Source organism: Pristiophorus japonicus, chromosome 7 (genome assembly GCF_044704955.1).
Source record: "Pristiophorus japonicus isolate sPriJap1 chromosome 7, sPriJap1.hap1, whole genome shotgun sequence".
Taxonomy (NCBI): Eukaryota; Metazoa; Chordata; class Chondrichthyes; family Pristiophoridae; genus Pristiophorus; species Pristiophorus japonicus.
Window position 1 is genome coordinate 157624564 of NC_091983.1, and position 17368 is coordinate 157641931.

The 17368-nt window shown below is 45.7% G+C and overlaps 1 protein-coding gene across 1 annotated transcript in view; it reads right to left on the bottom strand.

Annotated features, from left to right (window-relative positions):
* The window catches only part of LOC139266646 (fibrocystin-like), a 630313-nt gene that overhangs the window by 110265 nt on the left and 502680 nt on the right, over positions 1-17368 (bottom strand). The window contains 2 exon segments of the mRNA XM_070884234.1: positions 9788-9886; positions 11635-12109. Coding sequence (XP_070740335.1) covers positions 9788-9886; positions 11635-12109 — 574 coding nt within the window.

Genomic DNA, 17368 nt, shown 5'->3' on the forward strand with positions numbered 1-17368 from the left:
AACGGCCTGTTTGTGTTGAAACAGAATGGAAGCCCACATGTTGCCAGCATGAGCTGAATTTTGAAACAAAAGAAACAAATGAAAACCCCCACAGAGACGCCGCATGGCTTTTGTGTATTGGCCTCTAGACAGCCACCTGTGTGAGGAGAGCCAATAAGAAACTGCCCTAGAGCCAAGGTCCAATCGTGGGGCATTTCTGAGGACAATGGCCTTGAGGAATATAAAAAACGCAAGCCAGGAACTTTTCTCTCTCTTCTCTCCCTGCTGGACCCACGGCAAAAGACTTCCTGTTGGAGACCAGCCAAATCAGCATGCTGTGTGTCCAAACCAACCAGCAAAAGGGACGTAACATATATCGCTTTTTATTATAACCTCATTGTATCTCTATTGTAACTAAGATAGATCTATAGGATATTTGATCACTGCTGCTAATGTGCACATGTGTATGTTTTGAATAAACTCTTCTAATTGTTTGAAAGAATTGTCTCACTGTCAAATGTAAGCCCAGAGAGATTCAGAAATCCTACATAAGTGAGTGGGCAAAAATTTGGCAGATGGAGTATAATGTAGGAAAATGTGAGATTATCCACTTTGGCAGAAAAAAATAATTTAAATGGAGAAAAATTGCAAAGTGCTGTAGCACAGAAGGACCTGGGGGTCCTTGCACATGAAACACAAAAAGTTAATATGCAGGTACAGCAAGTAATCAGGAAAGCAAATGAAGTGTTGGTCTTTATTGCAAAGGGGATAGAGTATAAAAGCAGAGAAGTCCTGCTACAACTTTACAGGGTATTGAAGAGGTTATGTATGCATGCTTCTTTTGTTAAATGATGTCTTTAACACTGAATATACCTTCACCCTGTACACACCTTACCTGTACACCAGAGGTTGCTGCTGCTGGAGACCTGAGGTTTACCTGCACACCGCAGGTAACCCAGTATAAAAGGGAGCTCACCTCTAGGTAGCCTCATTCGAGGTGCTGCAAATAAAGGACTACAGTCTACACAGTTTGAGTACCATACCCCTGCCTCGTGGAGTCATTAATAAGGTGCCTACATACACAATAACTGGTGACGAGGTCACGAACTACACGCACAGCATGTCGAATCTCAGCAACTTTCAGCAATTCACCGATGGGGAAGATTGGGACGCCTTTGTAGAAAGATTGGAACATTTCTTCATAGCCAACGACCTGGATGGGGACACATCGGCTACACTACCGAACAAGCGCAGGGCCATCCTGCTTAGCAGTTGTGAACTCACCATCCATTGTCTCGTCAGGGACTTGCTAGCCCCGGAGAAGACGACGACCAAGAGCTATGAGGAACTTGTAACACTTATACAGGAGCAACTAAAACCAAAAGAATGCATCCTCACAGCCAGGCACCGGTTCTACACTGACCAGCGACCTGAAGGCCAAGAAATTGCTAAGTATGCTGCACATTTAAGAAGACTGGTGATTTTGGCGACCACCTTGATGCAGCACTAAGGGACATATTTGTCATTGGAATCGGTCACGAGGGCCTCCTCCACAAATTGCTCGCGGCTGACATCACAGTCACCCTGCAGAAAGCAATTAAAGTGAGCCAGGCCTACGTGATTTCGGTCGGCGACTCCAAGCGAATACTGACCCGGGACTCTAAACCGGCGAATGCAGTGCACCGAATGGCTACTTCTCAAGGCATAAATGCTGTCCCAAGTCCCGCAACCCTGAGTCCGCCACATGGGGCAAACCGGCTGGCCCCGTGCTGGCACTGTGGAGGAAACCACAGGGCCCACCAGTGTCGCTACAAAGACTATACCTGAAAAGGCTGCAAAGGGAAAGGGCACCTTCAGAGAATGTGCAGAAAAAGCTTTACTCACCATGTCACCGAAGAGTTATCTGATCACAGATGAAGATGAAGCTGCTCAACCCCTGGAAGAAGAGTATGCAATTTATACCTGCTCCATCAAAAGTTCTCCATGGGAGATGAAAGTAGACATTGACGGAGTCCCAGTTTCAATGGAGATTGACACAGGGGCGAGCCAGTCTTTGAGATGATCTTATCGAAACATATAAGGGATAAAAGAGCGTGGAGTTCGGGAGGAGTAGCAGTTCGGGAGATCGAGGCCCTGATAAAAGGGCGCGGAGTTAGGGAGGAGGAGCAGCAGCGGAAGCGGGAGATCGAGGCCGAAGGTAAAACAAAGAAGTAAAAAGAAATTGAAGTGTGATGTCACAGCCAAGCGGGTAAGTGATTGGCTGGTGGATTAGTGAGTATTTTATCTTTTTCTTTTTCTTTTTCTTTTCTTATCAGAAGGAAACCTTTGGCACTGTTGCCGAATTAAGTTAATTTAAGGGTTAAGTCATGGCAGGAGAGCCCAGACCCATGTCATACTCCTCCTGTGCTATGTGGGAAATCAGGGACACTTCCCTGATTTCCCACATAGCACAGGAGGAGTATGACATGGGTGAGACCAGTACAAACTGGATGGTCTGTACCTGGGCAGGACCGGAACCGATGTCCAAGGGGGAGTGTTTGATAGTGCTGTTGGGGAGCGTTTAAACTAATATGGCAGGGGGATGGGAATTTATGCAGGGAGAGAAATGGAAGTAAAATGGGGGTAGAGCAAAAGATAGAAAGGAGATAAGGAAAAGTGGAGGGCAGTGAAATCAAAGGCTAAAATCAAAAAGGGCCACAGTACAACATAATTCTAAAAGGACAAAGAGTTTTAAAAAAACAAGCCTGAAGGCTCTGTGTCTCAATGCGAGGAGCATTCGTAATAAGTTGGAAGAATTAACTGCACAGATAGCTGTTAATGGGTATGATGTATTTGGGATTACGGAGACATGGCTCAAGGGTGACCAAGGCTGAATACTCAACATCCAGGGGTATTCAATAAGCAGGAAAGATAGACAGAAAGGAAAAGCAAGTGGGGTAGCGTTGCTGGTTAAAGAGGAGATTAACGCAATAGCAAGGAAGGACATTAGCTTGGATGATGTGGAATCTTGTATGGGTAGAGCTGCGGAACATCAAAGGGCAGAAAACGCTAGTGGGAGTTGTGTACAGACCACCAAACAGTAGTAGTGAGGTTGGGGATGGCGCAAACAGGAAATTAGGAATGCACGCAATAAAGGTACAGCGGTTATCATGGGTGACTTTAATCTACATATAGATTGGACGAACCAAACTGGTAGCAATAATGTGAAGGAGGATTTCCTGGAGTGTAAAAGGGATGGTTTTCTACACCAATATGTCGAGGAACCAAGTAGAGAGCTGGCCATCCTAGACTGGGTGTTATGTAATGAGAGAGGATTAATTAGCAATCTTCTTGTGAGAGGCCCCTTGAGGAAGAGTGACCATAATATGGTAGAATTCTTTATTAATATGGAGAGTGACACAGTTACTTCAGAAATTAGGGTCCTGAACTTAAAGAAAGGTAACTTCGATGGTATGAGACATGAATTGGCTAGGATAGACTGGCAAATGATACTTAAAGGGTTGACGGTGAATCGGCAATGGCAGACATTTAAAGATCACATGGATGAACTTCAATAATTGTACATCCCAGTCTGGCATAAAAATAAAATGGGGAAGGTGGCTCAACCGTGGCTAACAAGGGAAATTAGGGATAGTGTTAAAACGAAGGAAGAGACATATAAATTGGCCAGAAAAAGTAGCAAACCTGAGGACTGGTAGAAATTTAGAATTCAGCAGGGGAGATCAAAGGGTTTAATTCGAAGGGGGAAAATAAACTATGAGAGTAAGCTTGAAGGGAACATAAAGCTATGTGACGAGAAAAAGATTCGTGAAGATCAATGTCGGCCCTTTGCAGTCAGTATCAGGTGAACTTATAATGGGGAACAAAGAAATGGCAGACCAATTGAACAAATACTTTGGTTCTGTCTTCACTAAGGAAGACACAAATAACCTTCCGGAAATAGGGGACTAAGGGTCCAGCGAGGAGGAGGAACTGAAGGAAATCCTTATTAGTCAGGAAATTGTGTGAGGGAAATTGATGGGATTGAAGGCCGATAAATCCCCAGAGCCTGATAGTCTGCATCCCAGAGTACTTAAGGAAGTGGCCCTAGAAATAGTGGATGCATTGGTGATAATTTTCCAACATTCTATAGGCTCTGGATCAGTTCCTATGGATTTGAGGGTAGCTAATGTAACCCCACTTTTTAAAAAAGGAGGGAGAGAGAAAACAAGGAATTATAGACGGCTTAGCCTGACATCCGTAGTGGGGAAAATGTTGGAATCAATTATTAAAGATGTAATAGCAGCGCATTTGGAAAGCAGTGACAGGATCAGTCCAAGTCAGCATGGATTTATGAAAGAGAAATCATGCTTGACAAATCTTCTAGAATTTTTTGAGGATGTAACTGGTAGAGTGGACAAGGGAGAAACAGTGGATGTGATGCATTTGGACTTTCAAAAGGCTTTTGACAAGGTCCCACACAAGAGATTAGTGTGCACATGGTAATGGGGGCAATGTATTGATGTGGATAGAGAACTGGTTGGCAGACAGGAAGCAAAGAGTAGGAATAAACGGGTCCTTTTCAGAATGGCAGGCAGTGACTAGTGGGGTACCGCAAGTCTCAGTTCTGGGACCCCAGCTATTTACAATATAAATTAATGATTTAGGTGAAGGATTGAATGTAATATCTCCAAGTTTGCAGATGACACTAAGCTGAGTGGCGGTGTGAGCTGTGAGGAGGATGCTAAGAGGCTGCAGGGTGATTTGGACAGGTTAGGTGATTGGGCAAATGCATGGCAGGTGCAGTATAATGTTGATAAATGTGAGGTTATCCACTTTGGTGGCAAAAACATGCAGGCAGAATATTATCTGAATGGCGGCAGATTAGGAAAAGGGGAGGTGCAACGAGACCTGGATGTCATGGTACATCAGTCATTGAAAGTTGGCATGCAGGTACAGCAGGCGGTGAAGAAGCCAAATGGCATGTTGGCCTTCATAGCAAGAGGATTTGAGTATAGGAGCAGGGAGGACTTACTGCAGTTGTACAGGGCCTTGGTGAGTCCTCACCTGGAATATTGTGTACAGTTTTGGTTTCCTAATTTGAGGAAGGATGTTCTTGCTTTTGATGGAGTGCAGCGAAGGTTCACTAGACTGATTCCCGGGATGGCAGGACTGACATATGAAGAAAGATTGGATCGAATAGGCTTATATTCACTGGAAATTAGAAGAATGAAAGGGGATTTCATGGAGACATATAAAATTCTGATGGGTCTGGACAGGTTAGATGCAGGAAGAATGTTCCCGATGTTGGGGTAGTCCGGAACCAAGGATCACAGTCTAAGGATAAGGGGTAAGCCATTTAGGACCGAGATGAGGAGCAACTTCTTCACTCAGAGAATTGTGAACCTGTGGAATTCTCTACCACAGAAAGTTGTTGAGTCCAGTTCATCAGATATATTCAAAAGGGAGTTCGATGTGGCCCTTACGGCTAAAGGGATCAAGGGGTATGGAGAGAAATCAGGAATGGGGTACAGAAGTTGCATGTTCAACCATGATCATATTAAATGGTGGTGCAGGCTTGAAGGGCTGAATGGCCTACTCCTGCACCTATTTTCTATGTTTCTATGACAGGCTAAGTGAGTGGGCAAAATTTTGGCAGATGGAGTATAATGTGGGAAAATGTGAGGTTATCCACTTTGGTAGAAAAAAATAAAAAAGCTAATTATTATTTCAGCGGAGAAAAATTACAAAATGCTGTAGTACAAAGGGACCTAAGGGTCCTTTTGCATGAAACACAAAAAGTTTGCATGTAGATACAGCAAGTAATCAGGAAGGCAAATGGAATGTTGGCCTTTATTGCAAGGGGGATATAGTATAAAAGCAGAGAAGCCCTGCTACAACTGTATCGTCATCATCATCATCATAGGCAGTCCCTCGAAATCGAGGAAGACTTGCTACCACTCCTGAAGTGAGTTCTGTGGTAGCTGAACAGTCCAAGACGAGAGCCACAGACTCTGTCACAGGTGGGACAGATAGTCGTTGAGGGAAGGGGTGGGTGGGCCTGGTTTGCCGCACGCTCCTTCCGCTGCCTGTGCTTGATTTCTGCATGCTCTCGGCGTTGAGACTCGAGGTGCTCAGTGCCCTCTCGGATGCACTTCCTTCAGTTAGCGTGATCTTGGGCCAGGGACTCCCAGGTGTCAATGGGGATGTTGCACTTTATCAGGAAGGCTTTGAGGGTGTCCTTGTAGCGTTTCCGCTGCCCACCTTTGGATCGTTTGCCGTGAAGGAGCTCCAAGTAGAGCACTTGCTTTGGGAGTCTCGTGTCTGGCATGCGAACTATGTGGCCTGCCCAACGGAGCTGATCGAGTGTGGTCAGTGCTTCAATGCTGGGGATGTTGGCCTGGATGAGGACGCTGATGTTGTTGCGCCTGTCCTCCCAGGGGATTTATAGGATCTTGTGGGTATTGGTGAGGCCACACCTAGAGTACTGCATACAGTTTTGGTCTCCTTATTTAGGGAGGGATATACTTGCATTGGAGGCTGTTCAGAGTAGGTTCACTCAGTTGATTCCTGAGATGAAAGGGTTGCCTTTGAAGAGAGGTTGAGTAGGTTGGGCCTATACTCATTGGGGTTCAGAAGAATGAGAGGTGATCTTATTGAAACATATAAGATAATGAGGGGGCTCGACAAGGTAGATGCAGAGAGGATGTTTCCACTCATAGGGGAAACTAAAACGAGGGGACATCGTTTCAGAATAAGGGGTCACCCATTTAAAACTGAGATGAGGAGGAATTTTTTCTCTCGGAGGGTTGTAAATCTGTGGAATTGTCTGCCCCATGATCAGATCAGCCATGATCTTATTGAATGGCAGAGCATGCTCGGGGAGCCAAATGGCCTACTCCTGCTCCAATTCTTATGTTCTTATGTTCTTATGAGACTTTAATTGGCGTGCTTTGAATTTCACATTCCATCTGACCAGGAGCTGTCAATCGGTGTAGCCAGCCCGGTTTTCACACATAAACCATACTGTTGATGGTGCAATTGCACCGGTTTCCTTGAAACTGGAATCTGTAACTTGAGCTACCTATTTCGAAGTCTTCTGGTCCCCAACTTGTGTCAAGCTTATTTTTCTAATGCAAGGAGTGCAGCTCGTGAAGCTCTTCCCACTGATTGGAAAGGGACCATTTCACCGCATGTCCAATATTATATATGCACCAGCTCCATGCTGAATTCATCAATGCATATTGCTGACAACAGTAGTAGTGATGTTGGGGAGGGCATCAAACAGGAAATTAGGGGTGCATGCAATAAAGGTGCAGCAGTATTAATGGGTGACTTTAATATGCACATAGATTGGGCTAACCAAACTGGAAGCAATACAGTGGAGGAGGATTTCCTGGAGTGCATAAGGGATGGTTTTCTAGACCAATATGTCGAGGAACCAACTAGGGGGGAGGCCATCTTAGACTGGGTGTTGTGTAATGAGAGAGGATTAATTAGCAATCTCGTTGTGCGAGGCCCCTTGGGGAAGAGTGACCATAATATGGTGGAATTCTGCATTAGGATGGAGAATGAAACAGTTAATTCAGAGATCATGGTCCAGAACTTAAAGAAGGCTAACTTTGAAGGTATGGGGCGTGAATTGGCTAGGATAGATTGGCGAATGATACTTAAGGGGTTGACTGTGGATGGGCAATGGCAGAAATTTAGAGACCGCATGGATGAACTACAACAATTGTACATTCCTATCTGGCGTAAAAATGAAAAAGGGAAGATGGCTCAACCGTGGCTATCAAGGGAAATCAGGGATAGTATTAAAGCCAAGGAAGTGGCATACAAATTGGCCAGAAACAGCAGCGAACCCGGGGACTGGGAGAAATTTAGAACAGCAGAAGAGGACAAAGGGCGTGATTAGGGCAGGGAAAATGGAGTACGAGAAGAAGCTTGCAGGGAACATTAAGACGGATTGCAAAAGTTTCGATAGATATGTAAAGAGAAAAAGGTTAGTAAAGACAAACGTAGGTCCCCTGCAGTCAGAATCAGGGGAAGTCATAACGGGGAACAAAGAAATGGTGGACCAATTGAACAAGTACTTTGGTTCGGTATTCACAAAGGAGGACACAAACAACCTTCCGGATATAAAAGGGGTCAGATGGTCTAGTAAGGAGGAGGAACTGAGGAAATCCTTATTAGTCGGGAAATTGTGTTGGGGAAATTGATGGGATTGAAGGCCGATAAATCCCCAGGGCCTGATGGACTGCATCCCAGAGTACTTAAGGAGGTGGCCTTGGAAATAGCGGATGCATTGACAGTCATTTTCCAACATTCCATTGACTCTGGATCAGTTCCTATCGAGTGGAGGGTAGCCAATGTAACCCCACTTTTTAAAAATGGAGGGAGAGAGAAAACAGGGAATTATAGACCCGTCAGCCTGACATAGGTAGTGGGTAAAATGATGGAATCAATTATTAAGGATGTCATAGCAGCGCATTTGGAAAGAGGTGACATTATAGGTCCAAGTCAGCATGGATTTGTGAAAGGGAAATCATGCTTGACAAATCTTCTGGAATTTTTTGAGGATGTTTCCAGTAGAGTGGACAAGGGAGAACCAGTTGATGTGGTATATTTGGACTTTCAGAAGGCTTTCGACAAGGTCCCACACAAGAGATTAATGTGCAAAGTTAAAGCACATGGGATTGGGGGTAGTGTGCTGACATGGATTGAGAACTGGTTGTCAGATAGGAAGCAAAGCGTCGGAGTAAATGGGGACCTTTCAGAATGGTAGGCAGTGACTAGTGGGGTACCGCAAGGTTCTGTGCAGGGGCCCCAGCTGTTTACACTGTACATTAATGATTTAGACGAGGGGATTAAATGTAGTATCTCCAAATTTGCGGATGACACTAAGTTGGGTGGCAGTGTGAGCTGCGAGGAGGATGCTATGAGGCTGCAGAGTGACTTGGATAGGTTAGGTGAGTGGACAAATGTATGGCAGATGAAGTGTAATGTGGATAAATGTGAGGTTATCCACTTTGGCGGTAAAAACAGAGAGACAGACTATTATCTGAATGGTGACATATTAGGAAAAGGGGAGGTGCAACGAGGTCTGGGTGTCATGATACATCAGTCATTGAAGGTTAGCATGCAGGTACAGCAGGCGGTTAAGAAAGCAAATGGCATGTTAGCCTTAATAGCGAGGGGATTTGAGTACAGGGCAGGGAGTTGTTGCTACAGTTGTACAGGCCACACCTGGAGTATTGTGTACAGTTTTGGTCTCCTAACCTGAGGAAGGACATTCTTGCTATTGAGAGAGTGCAGCGAAGGTTCACCAGACTGATTCCCGGGATGGCGGGACTGACCTATCAAGAAAGACTGGATCACTGGGCTAGTATTCACTGGAGTTCAGAAGAATGAGAGGGGACCTCATAGAAACGTTTAAAATTCTGATGGGTTTAGACAGGTTAGATGCAGGAAGAATGTTCCCAATGTTGGGGAAGTCCAGAACCAGGGGTCACAGAATAAGGATAAGGGGTAAGCCGTTTAGGACCGAGATGAGGAGAAACTTCTTCACCCAGAGAGTGGTGAACCTGTGGAATTCTCTACCACAGAAAGTTGTTGAGGCCAATTCACTAAATATATTCAAAAAAGAGTTAGATGAAGTCCTTACTACTAGGGGGATCAAGGGGCATGGCGAGAAAGCAGGAATGGGGTACTGAAGTTGCATGTTCAGCCATGAACTCATTGAATGGCGGTGCAGGCTAAAAGGGCTGAATGGCCTACTCCTGCACCTATTTTCTATGTTTCTATGTTTTGGAGTCAAGCTGTGTTTTACTTCTACAAACTGTTATTGGTGCTTTGGCGTACCACCAGAACAAAAGAGTTGGCGTTGCATCAGGTTTAATATTTTCACTGTTGGACACAGAGCAGTTTTCTGTGGCAAAAAACAAGCATTACATAAATGGGTGCAGCTAGCTCAAGCTCACTGCACTACTTAAACCATATAAATTAATTAGAAAAAGAATAAAAAGTGAAAAGTTCTCTGAAATGATGGGAATGCATAGGAATACTGGATTTGAGCTGGCGTAGCCATGGATGGAAGAGAAGTAATGGATTCAGCTGGGATTGTGTTTGGAAATGTATAATTTCCTCCTTTTAACTATATTTTTTCTACTCCAATTTTTCTAATTCCACCGGTGCTGCTACATCTACATATTCTTTAATTTGGAGTCAGACTTTTTTCATAATTCACAACATTAATTTTAGATTAGAAAAGCAAGCCTTTGATTAAAGGCAGGAGAATTTTCTCTCTGAAGTGAGGCATTTTGCTTTGAGGTGCCCTACCTAGCAATTCTAGTTCAAATTAAGGAAACTCATCTAAGTTTGGTGATTCAAGCATCAACCAGTTCTCCAACCTCAACCCACAGTCATTTGAAAGTGACATTTTAACTCCTGCGCTTTCATAATTTATATTTAGTTTTAAAAAGTGAAAGCATCATTCTGCTATTGAAGAAAGATCAATTAAAGCATACTTCACTATTCATGCAATGAATATTTTAACATTAATTAAGCAGTCTTAAGTGCATTAGAATCCTGGTCTGCAGTATCGGGCTGGATATTAAGTTTGTGACGCTCTTGGAGTGGGGGGGGGGCGGAGGCGTTGATCGGGTGCAGGAAACTTAGAAGTAAGTACAGCGCGTCTGTCAGTGGCTTTTTAATCCAGCCATTGTATTAACACATGATTTCCGGGTTTCCCGACCAATTAGCAACAACGGGTGTGATGATGACCCGCATGGTCAATTTCAACTCCACTATTTAAAGAGACACTCCAAACATGTACATTGAAGCAGTTGGAGGTGGGAAGGAGAGAGAAACAATTCTTGCCATGAACGGTAGAAGGGCAAAGGCTGTGCCCGCTTCAGTGACGCCTGCCTGGATGTGTTGCTGGGAGCTGAGAGGACCCAGAGGGATATATTGTTCCCTAGCGACGGGAGGAAGAAGCCGGCTGGGGACACCAAGAAGGCATGGTTGGAGGTGGCACAAGAGGTCAGCAGCGGGACCGTGGTGCCACACTCCTGGATACAATGCAGGAAGAGTTCATTTCCAGGCAGCAACGTTTGCCTTTGGTGGTGTGTTGCCTGCATCACCTTCCACCTGCTTCGAAATTGCCTGAAGAGGCTGTGTGCCTTGTTCCCCCTGCAGGTCCAAACCTCGCTTCTGCGCAATGTTGTGCAGAGAATAGCACACCACGACCATTCTGGAGACCCTGGCTGGTGAGTAGTGAAGGGTGCCTCCAGATCTGTCCAGGCACCTGAAGCGCATCTTCAGCATGCCAACGGCTTGTTTGATGACAAACCTGGTGTTCATATGGCATTCATTATATTGCTCCTAGGCCTCATTCCTCGGGTTTCTGAGAGAGGCCATCAGCCGCGCTTTAATTGGGTATCCCTTGTTTTCGAGCAGCCAGCCAGTAACTTTGGCTCCACGGGTTTCATGAGCTTCCTGGAACTCAGCAGTGAAAGCAAGGCATGAAGACAGTGGCAACTGAAGGGGCTGATGCCATGACAGGGAAATATGCTGGTAAGTATTCAGTACTGACCTGCTTCGAGGTGCCAAGAGATCAGGAGGGTGGAGTGCTGCAGAATGAAAGCATCATGGCAGCTGCCCACACCTTGCGCACACCTGCATCAAGATCATTTTTGTGTTTGTGCACCAACTGCACATTGATGGAGTGGAAGCCCTTGGCATTGACAAACAGTCCTGGGTGATCTGTGGGTGTCTTAATTGTCACGTTGATGACGTCCTGCATCTGTGGGAAGCCAGCCAGAGCCCCAAACCCGAGTGTCTGCTCATTTTGACTGGCATCATCGCAGGAAAAGTTCAAATAATTGGCGGCATTGGCAAAGAAACCATCAGTCACCTGCCTTATGCGTTTGTGTGCCTCCGACTGCAGGATCCTGCAAATGTCTCCGGCAGAGCCCTGGAAGGATCCAAAGGCAAAAGTGTTGAGGGCAGCGGTGAATTTGACTGCATGGCAACTAGGTCTAGCTGGCAGCAGGTCTTGTTCCAGCCAGCTGAAAATGTCTGCCACCACTCGAGCATCCTCAGACACTGGTGTTCCGACATGTTGAGGAAGCTTATCCTCTGCCTGTAGACCCTATGTGCCAGATATGGCATGCTGTGAGCTGCACTTTTCTGCTGATCCCCTCTCTCCTGTGGAGCTGCAGGTCTATGAGCAGCAGGCTTCTGGTTCTGCTGCTGGTGCTGCTGAAGCTGGTGATCACCTTGGTCCTCATTTGAGGTCCAAAGTAACACAGCGTAAGCGGTACCCATGATCAGCTGATAGATCAGAGCTCCAAGTGCAGATCAGACCATAAAACTGCCAAAGTATAGATGACACCCACAAAGTGTGTAAAGTAACCTCTCAGCACAACTACTGTGAACAAGGCCTTTCACGCAAGCAGGTAAGACAACAGCTGTGAGTGCTCAGTACTTATCAGCTTATTTCCCTGGCATAGCATCAGCCCCTTCAATTGCCACCGTCTTCTCATGTTGCTTTCACTACCGAGTTCCAGGAAGCTCATGAAACCCGTGGAGGCAAAGTTAAACCCACATTAGTATCACTCTAATTGAGCGATTAACATATTGAAATTGACAACTCGTCTCTCCCGATGGGTTGCGCGCGCTGGAGTGAAATGCGCGGAAGACAGTGATTGGAGCGGCTTCCCGATGTGCTCACATTTTTCCTGGATTTCATCCTCCACCTGCACCCAAACGCATTCGCTCACCCACGTTAAAATTCCCCCCCACCCCATCATCTTTCGACCTCTGGAATGGCTGACTTTCAAACTAAAAAGATGAGCCAACAACAACAACTTGCATTTATATAGTACCTTATATGTAGAAATCTGACCCAAAGCACTTCACAGAAGCATAATCAGATAAAAATTGACACCGAACCAAAGAAGGAGATATTCGGAGGGGTGACTAAAAACTTAATCAAAGAGGTAGGTTTTAAGGAGGGTGTTAAAAGGATGAGCGAGAAGTAGGAAGGAGCTTGGACTCTTACGCTCTGATCATAGCGGAACATCTCCAGCAATGGCTTCTCTTCTCGACCTCGTGCCGTTACTTCTGGAGTCCTTCAAGGATCTATCCTCAGCCTGTTCCTCTTCCTCATCTCTTCCTCCGAGTTCAAATCCCTTCATGGCCTCACTCCCTACCTTTGCAGGCAGAAGACAGCTGAAGGCGATGGCCGCTGAGTAGGGCAAAGGGAATGTAGGATACATAAGAGGGAAGAGTTGGAGGAATGCAGAGTTCTCAGAAGGGTGTAGGGCTGGAGGAGGTTACAAAGGTAGGGAGTGAGGCTATGAAGGGATTTGAACTCGGAGGAAGGGATGGGGAAGAGGAAGGTGCCGAGGATAGAGCTTGGGGGACTCCAGAAGTAATGGCACAGGGTTGGGAAGAGAAGCCATTGCTGGAGCTGTTCTGCTACAATCGGAGGGTAAGATTGGAACCAAACAAGGTTAATCTCCTGAGCTCGTCAATTGAAAAGAGGTATTTCAGGACTTTAGAGATGAAAGGGAGGTCGTAGATGGGTCGGTAGTTTGTATAGACAGAGAGGTCAAGGGTGGGATTTTAGAGAAGGGCTGACAACTGTGGTTTTGAAAGGGAGGGCAACAGTACCTGAGGAGAGGGAATCATTAATGTCAGCTAGTATAGGAGTCAGAAAGAGTGGGAATAGGGTTCAGAGAGTAAAAGGAGGGTGCCATGGACAAGTTGAACTCGGAGATGGCATGAGAGGAGATAGGAGAGAAACTAGAGAACGATGCATTGGCCTCATAGTATTCTTGCATCCTTTGATGAAGTGTTCTGATGAAGACTAGGCCACCTGATGGCTCATCGGAGTTGTGTGTTATTTGGTTCAGAGCAGGGCTGGACCGTGAAGTACTGGGGGAAGGAACACGAGGTCGGAGATGTTCATGAAGCCTGGCAGGATGCAGCTTGTTATGCATTGAGGGGATGATGGGTAAGGTGGAGCTATGGAACAATTGGAGGGTTGGAAGGGTAAGTTTTGTGACTAAGTATTATGATTCCTTTTTTCTAAATTGTTGAATTTTCTGGTGTGACTTTTATGTTACATATTTTATTTTTAGGGCTATATAGTGGGTGGAGTGAAATGTCGTTGTGTAGGTTTTTGGGTGGAGTGCAGAGAGAAAATTGAAATCAGGGAGAATGTTTTTGTGCAATGTAATGGGTGAATAATGAAAGTAGAAAACAACTAAATGGAAAGGTTAAAAACAAAAACCTAAACACGACGAAAGAAGAAGAAAATTGACGATTCAATAAAGGTGACAGATTTAACTTGCAGGACAGGTGCAAGGAAATTTATTATGTAGGTTTGCAATTAAAATGTAACTAAATAATGTTCTCAAATTTTGTCCGCAGAAGAACACATTGTTATTTTACGTAAACACAGTAGCCCCAAAAATCCATGATAGGCTGTATCTCACTGGGAACCTCTGCCACTGAATCTACTGAACTATCCAGGGTTTGTGGAGGTTCCTTCATTTACCTTTGTCACTCGGGGTACATTGAGGACACCTGCCAACTGAAGAGGCCATGACGTCCAGACAAAGATTGCCTTGTCGGGGTGGGTATCAGATTTCATTCCCCACCCTAAACAATGTTATAAATGCCCCAGCAGCTCCCACTGTAAATGTGCAATTTTGTTTCCTCAAACTTTTGCTCCCCTTCGGAATCAACCGCCCTGGTTCGGAGCCTCAGGTTGTCAGTGAGGTACGTCTTCTCTAACCAGGGTACCTCCGCTGATACTACACTGTATCCCACTGAGGCTCAGGAAACAGGAACTGTCAGCATGGAGAGCCCTACTCCCTCCTACACCAATGGTCATGTTTGAAGTTCTGTGCCCCAACAGATTATTAACAATCCCCAATGTAAGACCAGGTGCTGGTGTCTGCAGGCCGCTTCCTTTCTGTTGGAATTACAGTGGCAGTACACTGGAAGGGCCACAGAGTTTTGAGGCCAGTGAGTATTGATAGCTTTGTTGTCTCTTGGCCCATTTATAGCAGTTTTGACAGATTGTTGCAGACTCCAAGAGCCAATTGGATTAGCAGAATATTTCCATGGGCAAAAAACAAAATTGCTCTCATCATTTCTGTTTTAATGTGATTACTTACACCAGCTGGGGGAAATTAAGGATTTTAATCAAGATCCTTTCTTCCACCAGATCGTGACAGATTTTCCATGGTTCTTTTCCCTTCTGCTATTCTTGCTATTGAGGGAGTGCAGCGAAGGTTCACCAGACTGATTCCTGGGATGGCAGAACTGACATATGAGGAGAGACCAGATCAACTGGGCCTGTATTCACTGGAGTTTAGAAGAATGAGAGGGGATCTCATAGAAACATATAAAATTCTGACGGGACTGGACAGGTTAGATGCAGGAAGAATGTTCCCGATGTTGGGGAAGTCCAGAACCAAAGGACACAGTCTAAGGATAAGGGGTAAGCCATTTAGGACTGAGATGAGGAGAAACTTCTTCACTCAGAGAGTTGTTAACCTGTGGAATTCCCTGCCGCAGAGTTGTTGATGCCAGTTCATTGAATATATTCAAGAGGGTGTTATAGATATGGCCCTTATGGCTAAAGGGATCAAGGGGTACAGAGAGAAAGCAGGAAAAGGGTACTGAGGGAATGATCTTATTGAATGGTGGTGCAGGCTCGAAGGGCCGAATGACCTACTCCTGCACCTATTTTCTATGTTTCTATGTTATTCTGCTGTAACCATTTACATCTCCTCTGAACCAATCTTTTGTTTCTATACTTACATAGAAACATAGAAAATAGGTGCAGGAGTAGGCCATTCGGCCCTTCTAGCCTGCACCGCCATTCAATGAGTTCATGGCTGAACATGCAAATTCAGTACCCCCTTCCTGCTTTCTCGCCATACCCCTTGATCCCCCTGGTAGTAAGGACTTCATCTAACTCCCTTTTGAATATATTTAGTGAATTGGCCTCAACTACTTTCTGTGGTAGAGAATTCCACAGGTTCACCACTCTCTGGGTGAAGAAGTTTCTCCTCATCTCGGTCCTAAATGGCTTACCCCTTATCCTTAGACTGTGACCCCTGGTTCTGGACTTCCCCAACATTGGGAACATTCATCCTGCATCCAACCTGTCTAAACCCGTCAGAATTTTAAACGTTTCTATGAGGTCCCCTCTCATTCTTCTGAACTCCAGTGAATACAAGCCCAGTTGATCCAGTCTTTCTTGATAGGTCAGTCCCACCATCCCGGGAATCAGTCTGGTGAACCTTCGCTGCACTCCCTCAATAGCAAGAATGTCCTTCCTCAAGTTAGGAGACCAAAACTGTACACAATACTCCAGGTGTGGCCACACCAAGGCCCTGTACAACTGTAGCAACACCTCCCTGCCCCTGTACTCAAATCCCCTCGCTATGAAATGGGATCTTTTACGTCCACTTGCGAGAGCAGACAGAGTCTCGATTTAATATTTCACCCAAAAACAACACCTCCGATCGTGCAGCACTCCCTCAGTACAGGTACTGCACTGGAGTGTCAGCCTGGATGTTTTGTGTTCAAAGTTCCGAGAGTGGGTCTTGAACCCACAATCTTCTGACTCAGAAGCAAGTTTGTTACCCATTGAGCCACAGCTGACACTCTTGTCTCAATATCACTCACATTTGTCTTGCACCATCATGACTTTTGTCAATTAATCACTCCTGTCCTCCACCTGATCGCAGACCCTTCCCTTTGTTCTTCCTCTGCTTCCCCCCCCCCGCCCCGAGCAACCCCCGCTCTCCCCCGCCCTCCACCCGGCATCCACATTCCCTGTCTCGCACCACCCCCCTCCCCGCCTCCACTTTCCCTGCCTCCCACACACCCCGCACCTTCCCCCACCCTTCCCCGCACCCCTGCCTGCTTCCAGTTTCCCTGGCTCTGCACATGTTAATCTCGAACATCTTCCAGTTCTGACGAAAGCTCATCGACCTGAAACATTAACTCGGTTTCTCTCTCTATAGATGCTGCCTGGTCAGCAGGAGTGCTTCCGGCACTTTCTGTTTTTATTCAAGGTTATTAAGGTATGGACTACAGCCCTGATTTGAACGCAGCCTACCCCATGGCAATGATTTGGACGGGGGATAGATAAAATGATGGCGGAGTGGTAGCCACTGCTTTCCCGCGCTCTGTCATTTTAGCTGTCATTATTCGGGCAGTGTGGAAGACACCACAAGTAGGCAAGGGCTGAATTAAAATGTAAAATTGACAGCTCAATGACAACACAATTTTAACATGAAAACTCTGGAGGTTGCCACAGCACCAAACCTGCCATTGTATGCTGGCAGGAGGCAGCAGAATGGGGAGATGAGGTGAAGGT